Here is an 18,970-nt window from a genome sequence, read left to right as displayed (position 1 = left end):
GAATTTTAGTTGAAGGGACCATACTTATTATTGTGTTATTAAAGAAAAACGGATTTATGAGTGAAATGTCTTTTTTCCAATTAAAAAGGATTGATTTGGTCTTGTTAATGTTTAAGGCCAGTTTATTTGTATTCAACCAGTTTTGTATTTGCTCCAATTTTTCTTCTTCTGACTGTGTATCCAATCTTTCTTCCCTTCTTTCAGCCCATATGCTTCCTCTCCTCCAGATCTCATTCCCCCCCCCCCAACTTTTTCTTCCTCTCTCCCTGCCCTTTCTTTCTCCCTGCCTCCCTTTCTTTTTTTTTTTTCTCTCTTCATGCCTCCTTTCCTTCCTACTCAACCCCATGGCCTGGCATCTCCTCTCCTTCCTTTCTCTCTGGTCTGACATCTGTCTCCTTAATTTCCCTTCCCTCCCCCCATGCCCTGGCATCTTTCTGCTCTCCTTCTCTTCTATCTCTCCCTCCCCCCTCCATTATCTGGCATTTTCTCTCCTTCCTTGCCACTGGTCTAGCATCTGTCTCCTTCCATGGTCTGGTTTCTCTTTTCCTTCCCCTTCTCTCAGAAGCCCGTGGCATTTACTGTGCTTCTGCTGCTGCCTCCGTGTTTGGTAGCCAGGCTAGAGGTAAAGGGCGGCATCACCCCACATGTTACAAGGTCCAGTTTGGACGTCTCAGACTTGCCGGCTAGTGGCCAAGCAATATAGATGCATTATAATATTTTTTGTTTTATTTTTAATCCCTATTTGCCCTGCCTTCTGGAGAAGCCCCAGTGAAGGAACGGGACACAGCCTCTTGCCTTCTCTGGCTCTGGGGATGCTGGATAGGGTGACAGAAAAGTTGGTGGGGAGAGAGGAATTCACCCATTTATGTTCAGCGGTGCTCTCCTTGGGGGCGGACATGAGCGGAAACTTTACACAGGGAGGGAAGGCGATGCTCAGAGCAGGGCTGCCGCGTCCTGCCCCTGCTCCTTTGGCAGTCCAGATACATGCCACTGTGGTCACGCGGGATGCATCTGCGGCTGCAGCCAGCTACCGAGAGTGTCACGTCCCGAGGCCAGAGTTTGCAGGGTGCATCATTCTTGTTTCGGAGCACGCAAGGGGGGCCTCTAACACTGCGCGCGCCGGCTTCCCTTCTTTTCTGAAACAGGAATGACATAACTTCCTGTTTCAGAGAAGGAAAGCCAGCGCACGCAGTGTTAGAGCCCCGCAGCCTGAGTTCAGTTCGCTTGTGGGCAAGAGGACAGCGTGTGAATTGAAGGGAGGGAAGCTGTCTTCACCAGGCAGTCGGGGAGAGGAAAGCTGATTGGCCGGTAGATTGTGAAGGCAATGCGAGTCTATCATGGAGCCCGGGATGGGCTCCGCGATTGACTCACTTTGCCTTGGCGATCTACCAGTCGATCGCGATCGACCTATTGGGCACCCCTGTCTTAATCTCTAAAAGAAAGAAACTGTGTAAAATACATATTGGCCTTGGTCTGTAACATGACACAATGGCCTCCATTTACATTTTATTTTGAAGTCACCTATATGCTTTTTATGGCAGCAGGTGGTATCAAATATAATGAAATGAAAAATCCTTCTGGCAGGATCTCATTCCTATGAATCATTTTAATTTTCACCTTAGCCTTATTTCTACGTCACCATAAAAAAATATATATCAAGAAAATTTCAATTGTAACTTACCATAATTCATCAAATACAGTAAAAGAATGTACTGTATAAACATGTTCATAGGAGAAGCAACATAGTCGCTGGTGAGTTAGAGAACATTTTGTTCTTCTGTGGGATACCTGCCTTTTCTCCATAGTTGTCTGGCTCAATGGAAGGTTTGTTTTCATCCAGTTGGCATTGAGGTATGTGGTTATTATCTGAAGTTCATTGGCAGCTTGCCTTAGATTTGGCAGTCGAAGTTGCCATTGTTTTACACTTCATGGGTAGTAATATATTCAGAGAGGCTTTTGAGATTAGTGAAGGTGTTTTGGCTCCAAAGCAGGTGCTGATTTAAGCTGTGAAAAACACTGGGTCCATATTTATAAATGGAGCTCTGAGATTCTCTCATTTGCTCACCGACGTTAAGCCTGTTATACATAATGTTTGCTGAACAAGTAATGGAGCAGTTCAATCTCTATATATCTCATAAGAACTCTATGAGCGTCGGGAGCAGGGCGGGTCATTTAGCACTGCTCACCGCACTACAAACTGCTAGTGCAGCTTGATAGAAGAGGCCCATAGTCTTCCAGACAGAACACCAAAACGGTTGAATAATTGGACAATCATAAATCATATGTTGCAAGTCACCTAAGTTATCCCTACAATGCCAACATTTGTTAGAATCAGATAGGTAATTGTTTATATTTTGTAAACCACATAGAACTTAATGGTACTGCGGTATAGAAACAAACCTTAAATAACTAGGAGGAACTGGAGTACACAAAGGCAAATACAGTCCACACTCCAGTTAAAGTGCTGAGCATAAAGCATTGCAGCGTGCCCTGAAGAAACGGTTTGTCATACTGTGAAACGATGGCCACTGTTGGCTGAAAATGAACACAGGCTGAAGCAAGTTAAATGGCAAAGCACTGTGAAAACTGATCCTGAATGGAACTTCATTAAGATATGCACTTTTCTATAGTTGTCACACGCTAAAGTATTTAAGATTCAAAGGAGGTTTTTTACAGCCAGTGACTAAAGTGTGCAGGGGAGTTAATGCGTTTGTCATACCTCCCTCCCACATAGCCCTGGGACATCGTTGATCCCCATGGCTTCTGAGGCCTTTTTCCTCCTTGTAAAATAGAAAAGAAAAAGGTAGAAAAATATATAAAATAAATGTGAATTCTAGTTGGGAAACTGTAAGGCTTTTAACTGGAGTGTGGACTGTATTTGTATTGTGGCACTTTAGCAGGAGTGTGGACTGTATTTGTATTGCGGTATAGGAGTACATTTTTATGTTATGTTATAGCCTAAGTAGTTTACATTGATCAAGTAGTCAGAGCCTTTCCCTTTGTGTCATGGCAGGCTCGCAATCCAACTATAAGAAGATTAAGTGATTTGCGTAGGGTCACACGGAGCAGCACTGGGATCAAACCCATAACCTCACAGTGCTGAGACAGTAGTTCTAACTGCTTGACCACTCCTGCTCAGACACTTATGGCACCTTCCTGAGCTTCTCTCCTCTTGACAGCTATAATACCTTCTCTATCTCCTGTGACACTTATGATGTTTCTCAACCCTCTCTGTCTTGACAGACTTGATTTTTTTCCCCCAACCCTTCCTTACTCTCCCATTTCTTAAAAATCAGATTCTCCCTCCCTGTCAGTTATATGTGCTCTACTCCCTCCTAATACAGCCATGATGCTCCTTCCCTTCCTCTCCCAAAATCTTGATTATCCCTTCTTTTCAAGAGAAGGGCGCCATAAATGATAAAAGAGATGGGGCGACTTCCCCATGAGGAAAGGCTAAAGCAGCTAGGGTTCTTCAACCTAGAGAAAAGACAACTCAGGAAAGATATATTAGATGTCTTTAAAATACTGAGTGGAGTGAAAAAGGTAGATGTGAATCTCTTGTTTACGATTTCCAAACATATTAGGACTAGGGGAATGCGATGAAGCTGCTAACTAGTGTTAAGGCTGTAGCTCTAACCACTGTACTACACACTCAGATAGTAAACTGCTGTCAATTCCAAAGCCAAGCTTATATCCTCTTGATTTATAAGCAGTCATTTCTCTAGGATAAATATAAAACATGTACCTTCAACACTTGTCCAGTTCTTCTTTTGGCCTCTATATTCCTCAATCAAAGAACATGAAAAAAACCCTCTTCTACAAAGCCGTGCTAGAGGCTGCTGTGCGGCAACAGCCCCAAATCCCTATAAATTACTAAGGACTTTGGGGCCGTTACTGCTCGGCAGCTGCTAGCACGGCTTTGTAGAAGAGGGGGTAAATCTTCTATTTTTTGGTGGAAAGAGGACTCCTTGCAAAAGCAGCTCTAATTTTGTGTGTGAATCGGATGCTAAATAGGCTTGAGTTAGGTGGACAGCGGCTGAAGCCAGAACTTAGGCCAATTCACGCTCAAAAGTAGAACTGCTTTTGCAATATCTATGTTTTAGGTGTTAGGTCCTTTTTGGGGGTCGACTTATATTCAAGTATATATGGTAGTTAACACACCACTACCCTAATACAACAATTTTTTTCAACTTGCTGGGGCTATTGTTTAAATAAAAATGCATACAGCATTAACTTGATATTTCTAGGATGATTTCAAATATGGAAATATATTTTTATTTTTACTTATCTTTCAGGGAGAAGTTGGTTTAGTGGGTGCTCCTGGACATCCTGGTTTCAATGGACCAAAGGTAAAAAAACACACAAAAAAACTTTTATGGTGTAATCTTCTAGTTTTGTTTTAAATATACATTCATGATATAGAAGGCTGTTATATCTTATTTATGCACAACTTTCTAAAATATTTGGACTGGATGAACCAATATTTTCCTCTTATTTGTGGCTGAATCACTAAGCCATATCTAGAGTTGTGTATTCTATATACCAGTGGTCTCAAACTATAAATCTTTCCTTTTGGCTAAGTCTTAATAATAATATTGTAATTTATAGCTAAAGAGACATATGATCAAGAAACTATTTTATTTTACTTTTGTGATTATGAGAAACATACTGAGGGCCTCAAAATAGTACCTGGCGGGCCGCATGTGGCCCCTAGGCCACGAGTTTGAGACCACTGCCATACACTAATCAGCGCAGAAAGACAGTCACCCTACCTCTTACCCCGCTGAGGACCAGCATCCCTCCTCTCTTCCCACTCCATTAGTAAGAGGAAAGATTCTTTTATTATGCTATACTTGACTCCAATTAGTGGCATAGTAAAGGGGTGGGGGGACCATCCTGGACACCGTCTTTGATTGGGGTGCTGGCACCTTGCCGCCTCCTCCACACCATGCTCGCACCCTCCATTGAATGGGCAATGTCACATTTGTTGCATGGAATTTTTTCCAGTTATCTGTCTGTGGATAAAAGCTGAACATGTGGAAAAAGTTAACTGGAAAAAGTTTCTTACTTAGTAACTTAGGCCATATTCTATAAACAGTGCCTTAAGTTAGGCGCTGGTGGGTGCTCTACTTGCACCTAACTTAAGTGGAAAACACCATTTAAAAACAATATCATTTAAAAAAAAATATGTAGGCATCTATTGGTGCCTACAAAAATCAGCACCAGCATCGTGGCTTTGGAGACACTTTATAACATGTAATGCCACTGAAGGCGTGGCTAATGCTAGAAGTGGCATTAGGCATCGTAGCCACGATTCACATGAAAACCTTGAAAACCTTGACCTATATTTCTGGTTCCTACCTTTCACAAAGCCGTGATTCTATAAATGGCACTGTTGCATGACTGACACGTGATCAGTGGCTGTTTTTAGGTGGCCAATGCTGATGGTGCAATTTATAGAATCCGACCCATACTGAATATGAACCTCTAGGTCCATTATTTGGGAAGTAGGGAAAGGGAATGATGACTTGTATACTGCCTTTTTGCACTTTGGCATTTCAAAGCTGACATTCAAAGCGGTGGGCACTAGATTAAGTGACTTGCCCAGGGTTACAAGGAGCAGCACCAGGATTTGATCTCACTACCTCTGGGCAGACTTATACAGTCTAAGCCTTAAAAATGGCAAGGCTAAATCAGGATCAAATATGTATATTTTCATATTGTATATATGTCGTATGTATGTTTTGATGTACAGTGTTGTGCATGGCTAGTAGCACTATAGATATGATTAGTAGGAGGAGGAGAAAACATTTTAAACTGGAATACAAGTAAAATGTTGTTAGTAATACTGTTGGATTGTTAGTTCAATCATGAATTGATAAAGAATGTGATTGTTGGAAAGACTGGGACCTTTATCTGCCATTTACGAGGGGGTACTGAAAAGTTCTCAGCCCATTCAACCAACTTCCTAAATTCTGAATGTTATTTTGCCACTGTACCTAGAAAGTGTGTTATCTTATTTCATTAAATGCCAATGTGCAGAAAATAAATTCTATGTTTTGACGTTGTTTCAGATCATTGATTAAATCATATCCATGTCATTCTAGTTTTGTTTGGGCTGTGAACTTTTCAGCACCCCTTCATACTGGAGTTACTTTATTGGCCAGTTATTCGAATACTGCAGACAGTGCTTAAAATAGTCTAGGAATATTCAATGCTGCTATCCATAGAAATGGTGAGGTTAAATATAAGCCGCTCTAGAAATATCAATGATATTTTGTTAGCTATGTACAGAGCTAAGCTGTTTAATTTAGGATAGCAATAAACCTCAATTCTTAGCTCTACAGATATTGGGGCTGAATATCATGACTATACTGTATGTATAATTGGGCAGAATAATGAAAATTCACAGAGCCCGGTACGGACAGTGCTAAAGTGTACCATCACTTTAAGCTTCTGAAAGCTTTAAGACTGCCCGCACTATTCATGCAAGGGTACCTTCCCACCTGATGCTGGCTCACAAGATGGTCAGTTTTTTGTTTTCTGTGGAGGGAAGAAGACGTATCTGGACTTCGTCCAGTCAAGTTTACCTTCCCACTTCATTTTTTACTTATTTCATTGTCTTCTTATTAGTTGTTTTTTCTTTTAAATCCTTTTATTTTCTAATCAAAAATTCCTTATGTTCACCTTGGGGCCTGTAAGCAGTTTTGAAGCATTTGCCTCTACCTCTGGCATCAATGACTTTTCAGCCTTCTTTTACCTCGATCCGTGGTGCTCTATAGTTTTCCTTTCCTGCTGGAACTATTCCCATTCTTCCAAGGCTATCAAAAAAAAAACCCAAAACAACAACTCGCCAACAAACACCAAAATGTTTTGTTTTTGTTTCTTCATATTTTTCTTTATAAGAAAACATTAGGCCTGGGGTCGGGTACCTAGCATATTGGACTTCTATGCAGTACCAATTCCTATTGGGGCCGGTGGACATAGACATCGTCATCAATATTATCATTAGCGTCATAGGCATTTTCAGCATCGACTCACTTGCATTGATGCCATCATCCATTGACACAGGTTGTCATTTCTGAAGTGTGCTTCTTCTTGGGGTTACCAACGCTTCAACACCCCGCTGCATCTATGGTATGGCTTCAAAGCATACGGTACCGGTGCATCCACTTCACCATATTCAATACTAACTGTACACAGCAAATTGGTCTTTTCTGTGGCACTGATTCATTTTAGTACTGGTGTACATCAATGTCTACATTGACATCATTCTCGGCGATGATACCGAGATACCGAAAGCCAATCCCAGTTAACATCAATAAATAAATCTTGCAGAGTAGCAAGAAAGTCCTTGCTAAGGGACCCCTCAGACAATGAGGCCAAAGAGTGAGAGAGTTGCCGGTAGGTGAAATGATCAGTAGCACTCAAGGACCAGGACGCCCAGAGAGCCTGAAAGGAAGAAAGCTTACCTTCAGCTGTAAGAAATTGTGTGGCAGATGAAATGTAATGTGGACAAATGTAAAGTGATGCACATTGGGAAGAATAACCCGAATCACAGTTACCAGATGCTATGGGTTAGTGCCCAAGAAAAGAATCTGGGTGTCATTGTATGTAGACAATACAATGAAAACTTCTGCGCAATGTGCAGTGGTGGCCAAAAAAGCAAATAGGATGCTAGGAATTATTAAAAAAAGAGATAATTAACAAGACTAAGAATGATATAATGCCTCTGTATTGCTCCATGGTGTGACCTCACCTGGAGTATTGTGTTCAATTCTGGTCTCCTTATCTCAAGAAAGATATAGCTGCACTAGAATAGGTTCAAAGAAGAGTGATAAAGATGATGAAGGGGATGGAACTCCACTCATTTGAAGAAATACTACAAACATTAGGGCTCTTCAGCTTGGAAAAGAGACGGCTGAGGAGAGATATGATAGAAACATAGAAATAGATGGCAGATAAGGGCCACGGCCCATCTAGTCTGCCCACCCTAATGACCCTCCCCTACCTTTGCTTAGTGAATAGAACCCACGTGTCGATCCCATTTGGCCTTATAATCAGGCACGCTGCTGGCCTCAATCACCTGCAGTGGAAGACTATTCCAACGATCAACCACCCTTTCAGTGAAAAAGAATTTCCTGGTGTCACCTCGTAGTTTCCCGCCTCTGATTTTTTCCAACTCCAGGATCTTGTTTCCCAAACTGTGTGCGTTGACGTACATAGCCCTCCAAGTTGTATTTTTGTTATGTATCAGTGGGGATATACCTGCTTGAGCTACTTGAACACCTTCAGCATAATTTGCGTTGTATATGTTCCCCCTGGACCCAGAACTACAATGTGTACTCCCCAAAGACCCAGAATTACAATGTGGCCCATACTTATGATGTGAACCTACCCCCGACTCGAAGGTGTGTGTACTCGCCCCTGACCCAGACTTTCGGTGACTACTTACCACATCCTCAAAACAGTATTTGCAGTTTAGTTCGCCAGGTATGTTGTTTGTGTCTGTACCCTCCCCCGACTTACCTAGTTTAAAGCCCTGTGAAGTAGGCGGGCTAGACGGTGTCCAAGGACATTCTTCCCTCTTCTGGTCAGGTGTAAGCCGTCGTGTCCCTGTAATCCTTGCAAAGCTTCTCCATGGTGCAGGAACCCGAAGTTCATCTCCTTGCACCATCCTCGCAGCCAGTCGTTTGATTGAAGTTTATAAAATCCTGAGTAGAGTAGAATGTGTACAAGTAGATCGATTTTTCATTCTATCAAAAATTACAAAGTCTAGGGGGCACTCGATGAAGTTACAGGGAAATATTTTTAAAACCATTAGGAGGAAATATTTTTTCACTCATAGAATAGTTAAGCTCTAGAAAGCATTGCTAGAGGTTATAGACAATTTCCTGAACAAAAAGTCCATAGTCTGTTATTGAGAAAGACATGGGGAAAGCCACTGCTGGCCCTGGATCAGTAGCATGGAATGTTGTTACTCTTTGGGTTTTGGCCAGGTACTAGTGACCTGGATTGGCCACCATGAGAACAGGCAACTGGACTTGATGGACCATTGGTCTGACCCAGTAAGGCTATTCATATGTTCTTATATTCTTCTCTCTGAGCTTCCTTTTTTTACTTCATTAACGGAAGCATTCAATGACTTCTATCTCCACTTTACTATTTCTTCAGTAACTTCTTGAGAAGTACTACTACTTCTTTTCTTTCCTTGCACTCTTAATACTCGATAAACCTTGAACTCTGGCTCTATTCACTTTATAAGACATACCAGAGCTCTCAGACAACCTTTAGGGGGAGTACTGCTGACATAGGGCCTTACCCCCAGTCAGCCACTCTTCCTTTCCAACTTCTTCCACATCCTCCCATCCATAGTTGCAGAGTTTTTCTCCTTCCTATGTTTTTTCTTTTCTATTTCTTCCTACAACATTATTCTATCAATGGGAACCACATTTTCATTGCTTTGCCATTTTTTCCCTTTCATTTCCCATCTTTGTTGACCTGGGACAAGAATGGCTTCAACTAGTTTCTTGATCTGGTCGCTCTTATTAGTGCCTCTTTCCAGTATCCAATCTACTGTTTCTTCCTAGATTTTTTTGATATCTCCCTCTCCTAGTCTTAGTTTTGCCTGTCACTCTGAGGTTATTTTCTATTTCACAGCTTCCATATACATTGGTTTTGTTGAGGTCTTACCTTTCACTCTTGCTGATCACACACCAGTCCTCTAAATCCGATTAGATCCAAGATTTAAAGAGTAGCTTAATTAAATTCAAACAATTATACAGAAGCACATTAACTACTACTGAACAGAGAACAAAGAACTAATTATCAATAGGCGCTGTTGTTACTTCATTCTCAAGGCATTTCATTGAGATAAATATTATCAAATGAGATGGATCTACAAATACATATTTTAAAGAATGATATCTAACGACACATTTAAATGGGTATCTTAAAAAGAAAAAAAAACTCCAATTTGAGTCACTCCAGGTTTCAGATTTAGGAATTCTCTTCTTCTTTTTTGAGTCTCTCTAGAGATATCTGGGAAAATTTGAATATGGAGACCCAGGAAATCCTTGGATCTATTCTTGAAGTAAAGATTTAGGATCCAGTCCTTATCTGGAGCCAGAGCCACGGTCAGCAAAAAAGTGGCTGGTGTAGCCATTTCTCTGTCCGATTGTTCCAATATAGCGGAAATATCCAATGGATGTTCCTGAGGTTCCTCAACTTTTTTTTTTAGAAGAGTTTGGGATTTAGCAGGAAGGTAATAAGCCCTTGTAAGGGGAGGTAGAGAATTTTCAGGTATCTTAAGTATCTCCATAAAATATCATTTTATCATATCTCGATGGGAAATTGATAGAATCTTAGGAAAGTTTATAATCCGCAAGTTATTAGCCCGAGTATTGTTCTCCAGAGGTTCCAATTACCTCCTCATAATTAAGTTATCTTTAACCAGTTGGTCTTGGTTTTGTTTAATAGTTATTAACTCTTTATTGGTTTCCTGCTTCACTTGGGCATAGTTATTGGTTAGGGGGGAGGGGAGATACATTTTGATAAGGATTTTAACAGAATATTAAGTGTTGTATTTGAGTTTAAAATGTTATAAATGCTGTTACACATTGTAAATTTTTAAAAAATGAATAAAGAATTTGAAAAAAAAATTTCTAACATGAAAAATTTATCATTAAAATAAGTGTCCTTTTTCTGTGTTAGGGAGAACGTGGCTTTGATGGTACTAAAGGAGATAAGGGTGAATTGGTAAGTAGGAATCTTTAATGCATTAATAAGAAGGCATTGCTGGAATTTTGATTTGCTAATTTCCTTGATTAAATGTTTTTGAATCAAAAATGGGTATGATAATGTTGGTCTTTACAAACATCCTGAATAGTGGAAAAGCTGATTTTGTATAAATTATTTAGGTAGAAAAAAGGGTGTTCATGTCTGGATGTTTACAACTATCACAGTATTTTAATCTAATCAGGATTTCCTGATCACACTTTTCCAGAAGGTGATTTACAAGGAGAGAATCCAATGCAGAGTCATGGGAGGAAGTTAATAATAATAATAATTTATTTCTTAAATACCGCTATACCAGAAGTTCGAAGCGGTTCACAACAGAAAAAATACAATAAATATTTGGGGTACAAAATAAAACAATCAGTCTAAAATGCAATAAAACATTAAAAATACATCTGATTAAAATCTAAACGTTAAGACAGGAGCATAATTAAGATATAAACAGCTTTTAGAATTCATGATAAGTTAAAACAATAACATGATATAAGAATTAAAACTTATCAAACAGACGTGATTTTCTGAAATCAACAGTAGCCTCAAGTAAACATCTTCAGAGGGGGGAAGAGTTATACTAGTCTTACTAATTTACATTAAGGAAGAAAGATACATTTGTTCACAGGGAGGTTGCCAAGATGGCTGTGGAGTATATCTTCATTGTCTGGGATAAGTTAGTAATATTATATTGAAAGGGATTTGTCGAATAGGTGACTTTTCAATTGCTTCTTGAAAGTGAATATAAGCCCTCAGGTAAGTAAATCACTGAATACCTCTACACGGATGGATAATGGGAGAAATGTCTAGAAAGCAGTATATACTAATGCTTAAAGTATTGGAAACAAGATTCTGGATCGAGAGCTGTGATGGAAGAAGATGAGTTGGATATAGTGGTGATCACTGAGACGTGATTCACAGAGAACCATGAATGGGATGTAGTTATACCCGGCTATAATCTGTTCAGGAAAGGCAGGGTAGGAAGAAAAGGAGGGGGAAGTAGCGTTATATGTTAAAGATCATATTAAAGCCACACAATTTCAGGATCTACAGGGAAAGGAAGAGACACTGTGGATCAATTTGGAAAGAGGGAATGGTACATATATTTACTTTGGTGTGATATATAGGCCTCCTTCACAGATGGAAGAAGTGGACAGAGATTTAATTGTAGACATTCAGAATATATCTAAAAAAGGGGAAGTTTTATTAAAAGGTGATTTTAACATGCCGGATGTTGATTGAGGTAGCCCTATTGTGGCGTCTTCTAGAAGTAGGGAAATTCCAGATTCTCTACAAGGAGAACTGTTCCAGCAGTTGGTAATAGAACCCACACGGGATGGGGGTCATACTGGACTTAGTGCTTACAAACAGGGAAAGTGTTTCTGATATTACAGTGGGTGATCATCTGGCATCCAGTGATCACTGCATGGTACAGTTTAATATTAACATTGGTATAGAGAGGGCTCATTCAAAAGCAAAGGTTCTAGACTTTAAAAAAAAATAACTTTGTTCAGATGGGGGATTACCTCAAGGAATTGTTGGGATGGGAACAACTGGAAGGAGTAGAAATACAGTGGGCAAAACTGAAAGTAGTAATTGTAAGCGACAAAACTTTTTGTGAGGCAAGTAAGTAAAAGTAAGAGGAAAAGAAACATAGAAACATGATGGCAGATAAAGGCCAAATGGCCCATCCAGTCTGTCTATCCGCAGTAATCATTATCTCTTCCTCTCTAAGAGATTCCACATTCCTATCCCAGACTTTCTTGAATTCAGACACAGTGTCTCCACTATCTCGACTGGGAGACTGTTTTACGCATCTACCACCCTTTCTATAAAAAAGTATTTCCTTAGATTACTCCTTAGCCTGTCAACCCTTAACTTCATACTATGTCCTTATTCCACCTGGAATACTGCGTGCAACACTGGTTGCCGAACATGAAAAAGGACATAGTTCTACTCGAAAGGGTCCAGAGAAGAGCGACAAAAATGGTTAAGGGACTGTAGGAGTTGCTATACAATGAGAGGCTAGAGAAACTGGGCATCTTCTCCCTTGAAAAGAGGATACTGAGAGGGGACATGATCGAAACATTCAAGATATTGAAGGGAATTGACTTAGTAGAGATTGTTCACCCTCTCCAAGATGGAGAGAACGTGAGGGCACTCGCTAAAGTTAAAAGGGGATAGATTCCGTACAAATGTAAGGAAGTTCTTCTTCACCCAGAGAGTGGTAGAAATCTGGAATGCTCTTCCAGAGGCTGTTATAGGGGAAAGCACCCTTCAGGGATTCAAGAAAATATTAGATAAGTTCCTGCTGGACCAGAACATATGAAGTTAAGGCTAGACTCAAATAGGGCACTGGTGTTTGACCTAAGGGCCACCGCGTGAGCGGACTGCTGGGCACGATGGGCCACTGGTCTGACCCAACAGCGGCAAATCTTATGTTCTTATGTTCTTTTTTTCATGGATGAAAGCTTTGAGAAAACCTAAATGATGAAACATGTTGGCTCAATGATCCCTAAGTTAAAAGACCATACAGCTTAGTACTCAAAGTATATAAGTATAAAGTTATAAGTTAAAGATTAAACATATACTAAAAATATAAATAAACATTAATCAAAGATCCAGTGACGAAAAGACATGTAAATCCTCAGACAGTGAAAGTTTTTGAGTTTGAGGTAGTGCCGCTGAGGATCTGGGTAAAACTATACAGAATGAGGAGCACAACGGATGTAACTTTTGAAGGAATTACATCAATAACAGATGATATAATAGTGTCCTCATAAAGATTATTTTGTGAAAATTAGGTGCTACAAGATAATTTGATTGTCCAGCACTAATAGCGTGCATATGATTTGTATGCTGTTAGTGCTGAGCATTGGGAAGTTATTTTTCATAACCAGCCTGGCTCATACACAGGAGAAAGGGTTACCAGATTTTCCAAACATAGAATCCAGACCTATGGCCCTGCCCCGTTCCAGCTGGCCATACTCTGTTCTGCCCCCAGGCCTGCCCCTCGCCCCATCCCCCTCGACCTTCATGAGCAACGAGCAACATCGAATGGCATTCGCGCATGCATTGGTGTGACACGATGAAGTCATGCGCATGTGTGTGACATCACCATGTTGCATTCACACATGCGCAAATGCCATCCCGATGTCGCTCATTGCCAGAAGCTTTTCAAAACCCAAAGTGCCAAAACCCAAAGCAGCCAACTAGACAACCAAATCACCAATCTACTGATGGCATCCCTCGACTACAAGAATTTTAGAAAAGAAATAAAGACCATACTCTTCAAGAAAACTCTGAAAAAAGAAATAATACCGCAAGTTTCAAACTCCACCTCTCACTAAAGCCAACTACCCCAAACAAATAACCTTACCCATTTCTTACTCTCTTTGAAAATGACCAATTTTTTTTTTTTTTTTCTGTAAGTTCTTGTTGTAATACATCTTGGATAATTCTTTTGTAATCCGCCTTGAACTGCAAGGTAATGGCGGAATAGAAATCCCTAATGTAATGTAATGTAATCCCCAGACATGTGCTCAAAAAGAAGACATGTCCGAGGAAATCTGGATGTCTGGTATCCCTAACAGGAGAGCTGCGCCGTTAGCAAAGCTCTTATGTGCTTGCCCAGGTAGTGGTGGGGATGGGGGGGGAGGGGGGTTGTGAGCTGATGTGGCAATGCAGTTCCCATGATGTCAGCCAAATAGGATCTAGGGATGAGTCTTAGGGATCCAAGCTGGCATTAGGTTTCCCACAGTAGGGCAGTTTCTGCAGGGTCACTATTTCTGAGTATTGGGAGGGAATGGCTAAGTAGCTCATTTGACTTCATTTATATCAGTGGTTCCCAAACCTGTCCTGAAGGACCCCCAGGCCAGTCGGGTTTTCAAGATAGCCCTAATGAATATGCATGGAGCAGATCTGCATTCCTGGCATCTCCATTATATGCAAATCTCTGTCATGAATATTCATTAGGGCTATCTTGAAAACCCGACTGGCCTGGGGATCCTCCAGGACAGGTTTGGGAACCACTGATTTACATGATATTTGTTCTGATCTTCAGTTCCCAAACTGTTCCCTGCGCTCATGCACGCTGAACATGTGCGCAAGCTAGTGCCGGCCAAAGTCCAGCATTGATTGCCTCTAGCACCTGCGTTAGGTTCTGAATATCGACCTGCAGGACAGAAAAATTGTTTACCCTGCAAAGCTGGTTTTACAAACCATTGTATCAAACTAGACTAATGCATAGACTTCAACGCCACTGCCATCTTACATTACATTAGTGACTTCTATTCCGCCTGTACCTTGCAGTTCTAAGCGGATTACAGAGTAAGGTAGCTGGACATTTCCAATGAAGTTACAATTTACAGTATAAGATAGATGGAAAACAGTATAAGGTAGCTGGACATTTCCAGGAAGTTACAATTTACAGCATAAGGTAGCTGGACATTGCCAAGAAGTTGCCTTTTTTGGGGATGATTACATAGTAGAAGCAGGGGATGCTTATATAGAGGATGCAAGGAAATTACAGAGTAAGGGTGTTGAATAGAAAGGAGGAAGAGGTTTAGAGCATAGATATTTGAGACGGCAGTACGCAGTATGATTAGCTACAGAGATACTGAATTTAAGAAAGTTTTACTGTGGTGATTTAAAACAATGATATCGGTGGAATTGTAAGAATTATTTGGAATGTAGTAACACAGAATATTTTGTTGCCTTGATACAGCCTCACAGCGAAACATGTCGGCTTTAGTTGACAGCAATTTAATAAATGAAGGATAAGTGTTGATTCTTGAAAAACTTAAAAATCTCTTAAAAGAGATTATGATAATGAGTAATTTAAAAAATGGATCAATGACGATTGCAATGTGGTTACTCCCAAAAATATGATGTGAGAGTTTACTGCATGCATCTTTGAAGATGCAGCTCTTATAGATATTAAATTATTGTTTTAAATGTGAAGGATTTTAGGTTGCGCAATATTTTGTTTTCCTTATCTTCAACTGAACACAGAAGTGATGTCCTTAACAATGAGAGCAAATGTTTCAACGGGTCCTTAATTGGTCTGCCACTGCAGCTAAAGAGCACAGCACTTTCTGCCACACCTTTTTGTTTTCTTCATCTCAGAATAATTAATTCAAGAAAAAGAAATTGTATAAGCTCTAAGAGGTTTGAGAAATAATAAGAATGCACATACCACCACAGCCCTGGAGAAAAAAAGCATTAAAGACATTTCTATTATGCCCGGTTATAATGAAAATTAGCTGCACCGATGGGTTTCTAGAGTCACAGTGGGGAAATAATGAGACTAAACATGTCACCAGCCTAATGAGAAAAAGGGAGAGAATTGCAGTTTAATTGCCTAACTGATATTGCAATGGCTGGGAGGTGCTATCATCTTACAAGGAAAACAATGACAGTGTTAAGTTTCCAACTATGGCTCTAATTACAGGGGCAAAGATACACGGGAAGAATACTTTTATTGTTCAAATTTGTCAATTATCAGGTATAGAGCAGCATTTTAGAAAAGACATACAATTTGGAATTGAGAATCTAGTTTAGGACTTCTCAAGTTCCCTTGGTATTTTAGAATCGAATCTTCCAATGTAGAGGAAAGCTCAAAAGGAAGGTGAGGAAAACAGAACACTGGACTCCTGCAAAACATTTCTTAGGTGCAGGTTATAGGAGCCAACACACTGGTTAAATTCAAGTGTGCAAAGGATAGACTGAAAGGGATCTGAAAGGATGACCACAGATAGAGTAAGTCCTGTGACTGCTAAGTAGAAAGACAAATGAATAGGCCTGGTGGACATGATCATTTATGCCAGGTTTTTTCTCTGCTTCAATGAAATAGCTTGCTGAGGTGATCTTGTAGGTCTGCAGAAATAATATTAAAAGATAAGCATGTATTTGCTAAGCTCTGGGCTACAATTCTGCAAGTTTTACAATTCAGGAACCTTTAGTACATCAGTTTATAAATGTTACAAGAACCACCATCAGTTTCAACTTATTCAGGTCTCCTTTCTTACCAGAAAAATCCACTCAACGGTAATAAATTGCAAGAAATATCAGGATGCATTAACCATATTGACATATTTTATTATGCCTTCTTATTAGAGTGATTTAATACAACCCTACAATTTTTATGCACTAACACAAAAATTCACAAAGTAGAAAATAATAAATACAACTCTTTCTATATTATGATGATAAAGGCAATGGATCTTTCACAATATCTGCTGCATGTGTTAGTACTTCATATTTATGCACTTTCAATGAAAATAATTATAAGGTATGTTCAGGGGAAATTCATACAAAGAGTCATTTCATAACACTACATTTATGTGAAATATCTGAAAAAAAGACAGCTATTATATTAAGGCCAGTCCTATACTCTTCAGCTAACTCTCTTAATAGGACCATCAAAATTTAGGAGAACATTTCAGAAAGATCTGTAAATTGGCCCAAACCAGTAAAACCAACCCAGCTGAATTCAACAAAGGCCAGTTTTATGGACAACAGCATGGATTAACTATGGGTGCTACATTATTAACCCCTCATTAGCCATTTTTTATGTGGTGATGGTGAAGTTTGAAGGCGACTATTTATATCCTATAGCGATGTTTAATAAAATAGTACTCTGAAAGAGGTTTCTGATTGATGTTTATTCCATTTGGAACAGTACTAAGAATGAGTTTGAATATTTACCATCTTTTGTAATCAGAGCGGTACAGATTTTCTGAACCTTAGTATTTTTAAATGGGAGACTCATTTTGTGGCCACCTTGTACAAGATGATTTCAGACCATAATAATTATCTTTGATTCTAGAGTTATCCTTATTTGAAGACAAGCTTACCAATCAGTCAATTTTTTTGCAAAGTAGACAGATTTACACATTGAAGGGGGATTTTGAATAGGAAGGTAAAGTAAGGACTATCCAGCAGTAGTATTAAAATGTGCATGCCAAAGGGCCAGATATGCTAACCGTGAGCTTTTATTATATAGCATGCATCAACAGAACTTGTGGGTAGATTAATCTTTATGTTGCTATACTCCTCTCATTTACATCTGACTGTGCAATCCATTTGTAATTGACAAATTTTGCAATTGCATCCAGAATTTGAAGAATTCCTTATTATGGCATATCACTGAGGGATATATTACTAATGTTACTAATCTAATCTAAATTTCTGTATCACACTTATTCAATACAGGTTCAAGGCGATTTATAAGCTAAAAAGCCCATATAGTAATCTAGGGAATTACAGTTACATTATCTTAATAAGTAAAGTTACATAATTGTGGGGAGATATCAAGTATATCAATTTACAACTAAGAGAACCATAAAAAAATGAGGAATTACAGTTACATTATCATAGAAGAATAATTTACAGCACTGTTTCTCAACACGTTTTATGTGTATCTTTAGGGATATGTGGGCCACTTGTTGGAGGTACGCAGCCTGGCTACTGCAGAGAATATTCCCTGCCTGCCCGTCCGTAAAAATGCCACTGGTGGGGATCCCTCCTTCCTGCCTGGCCCCAAAGGCTTCCCTCCGATGTCAGAGCTGACATCAGAGAAAAGGCTTCTGGGTCAGCAGGGGTGGGGTTCCCAGTTACCTCCTTGCTTGAGACGCACTCGCTCCTTCTGCCTTCAGCAGTACTTGGGAGGAGGATACACAGGCAGTGATTAACACGCTGCATGTGGCTGACCCACAAACCTTTCCTCTGACGTCAGCTATGTGTAGCATGTTAATCGCTACCTGTGCATCCCCCCAAGTGCTGCTGAAGGCAGAAGGAGCGAGTGCAGCTCAAACAAGGAGGTAACTGAGAACCCTACGCCTGCTGCACGTGGCTGACCCACAAACCTTCCCTCAGATGTCAGCTACATGCAGTGTGTTAATCGCTGCCTGCATGTCCCTCCAAGTGCCGCTGAAGGCAGAAGGAGTGAGTGCGACTCGGGCAAGTAAGAGGACATGATCTTTCAGGGACAAAGGGTGAAAGGATGTAGGTGAGAGGAGTGCATTGGGACAATTATAGGACAAAGGCTGGAAGGCAGGGTTGGGGCACAGACTCGGGACACAGAAGGAAGGGAGGGGGTATGAACATGGGACACAGAAGGGAGGGAGAAAGGGGGCACTAACTTGGGACATAGGAGGGAGGAAATAGAAAGGGAGAATTG

General features: G+C 40.2%; 1 protein-coding gene across 5 annotated transcripts in view; it reads left to right on the top strand.

The window, feature by feature from the left end:
* Positions 1-18,970, top strand: part of COL19A1 (collagen type XIX alpha 1 chain) — an 885,342-nt gene that overhangs the window by 290,117 nt on the left and 576,255 nt on the right. For all 5 annotated transcript variants that reach the window (XM_033936698.1, XM_033936699.1, XM_033936697.1 and 2 more), the window contains exons 11-12: positions 4,296-4,349; positions 10,714-10,758. In XM_033936698.1, coding sequence (XP_033792589.1) covers positions 4,296-4,349; positions 10,714-10,758 — 99 coding nt within the window. The remainder of the gene's footprint in view (positions 1-4,295; positions 4,350-10,713; positions 10,759-18,970) is intronic.

Source organism: Geotrypetes seraphini, chromosome 3, assembly GCF_902459505.1.
Source record: "Geotrypetes seraphini chromosome 3, aGeoSer1.1, whole genome shotgun sequence".
Classification (NCBI taxonomy): Eukaryota; Metazoa; Chordata; class Amphibia; order Gymnophiona; family Dermophiidae; genus Geotrypetes; species Geotrypetes seraphini.
The sequence above is the reverse complement of the archived record's forward strand: the minus strand, read 5'-3'. Positions and strand labels throughout refer to the sequence as shown.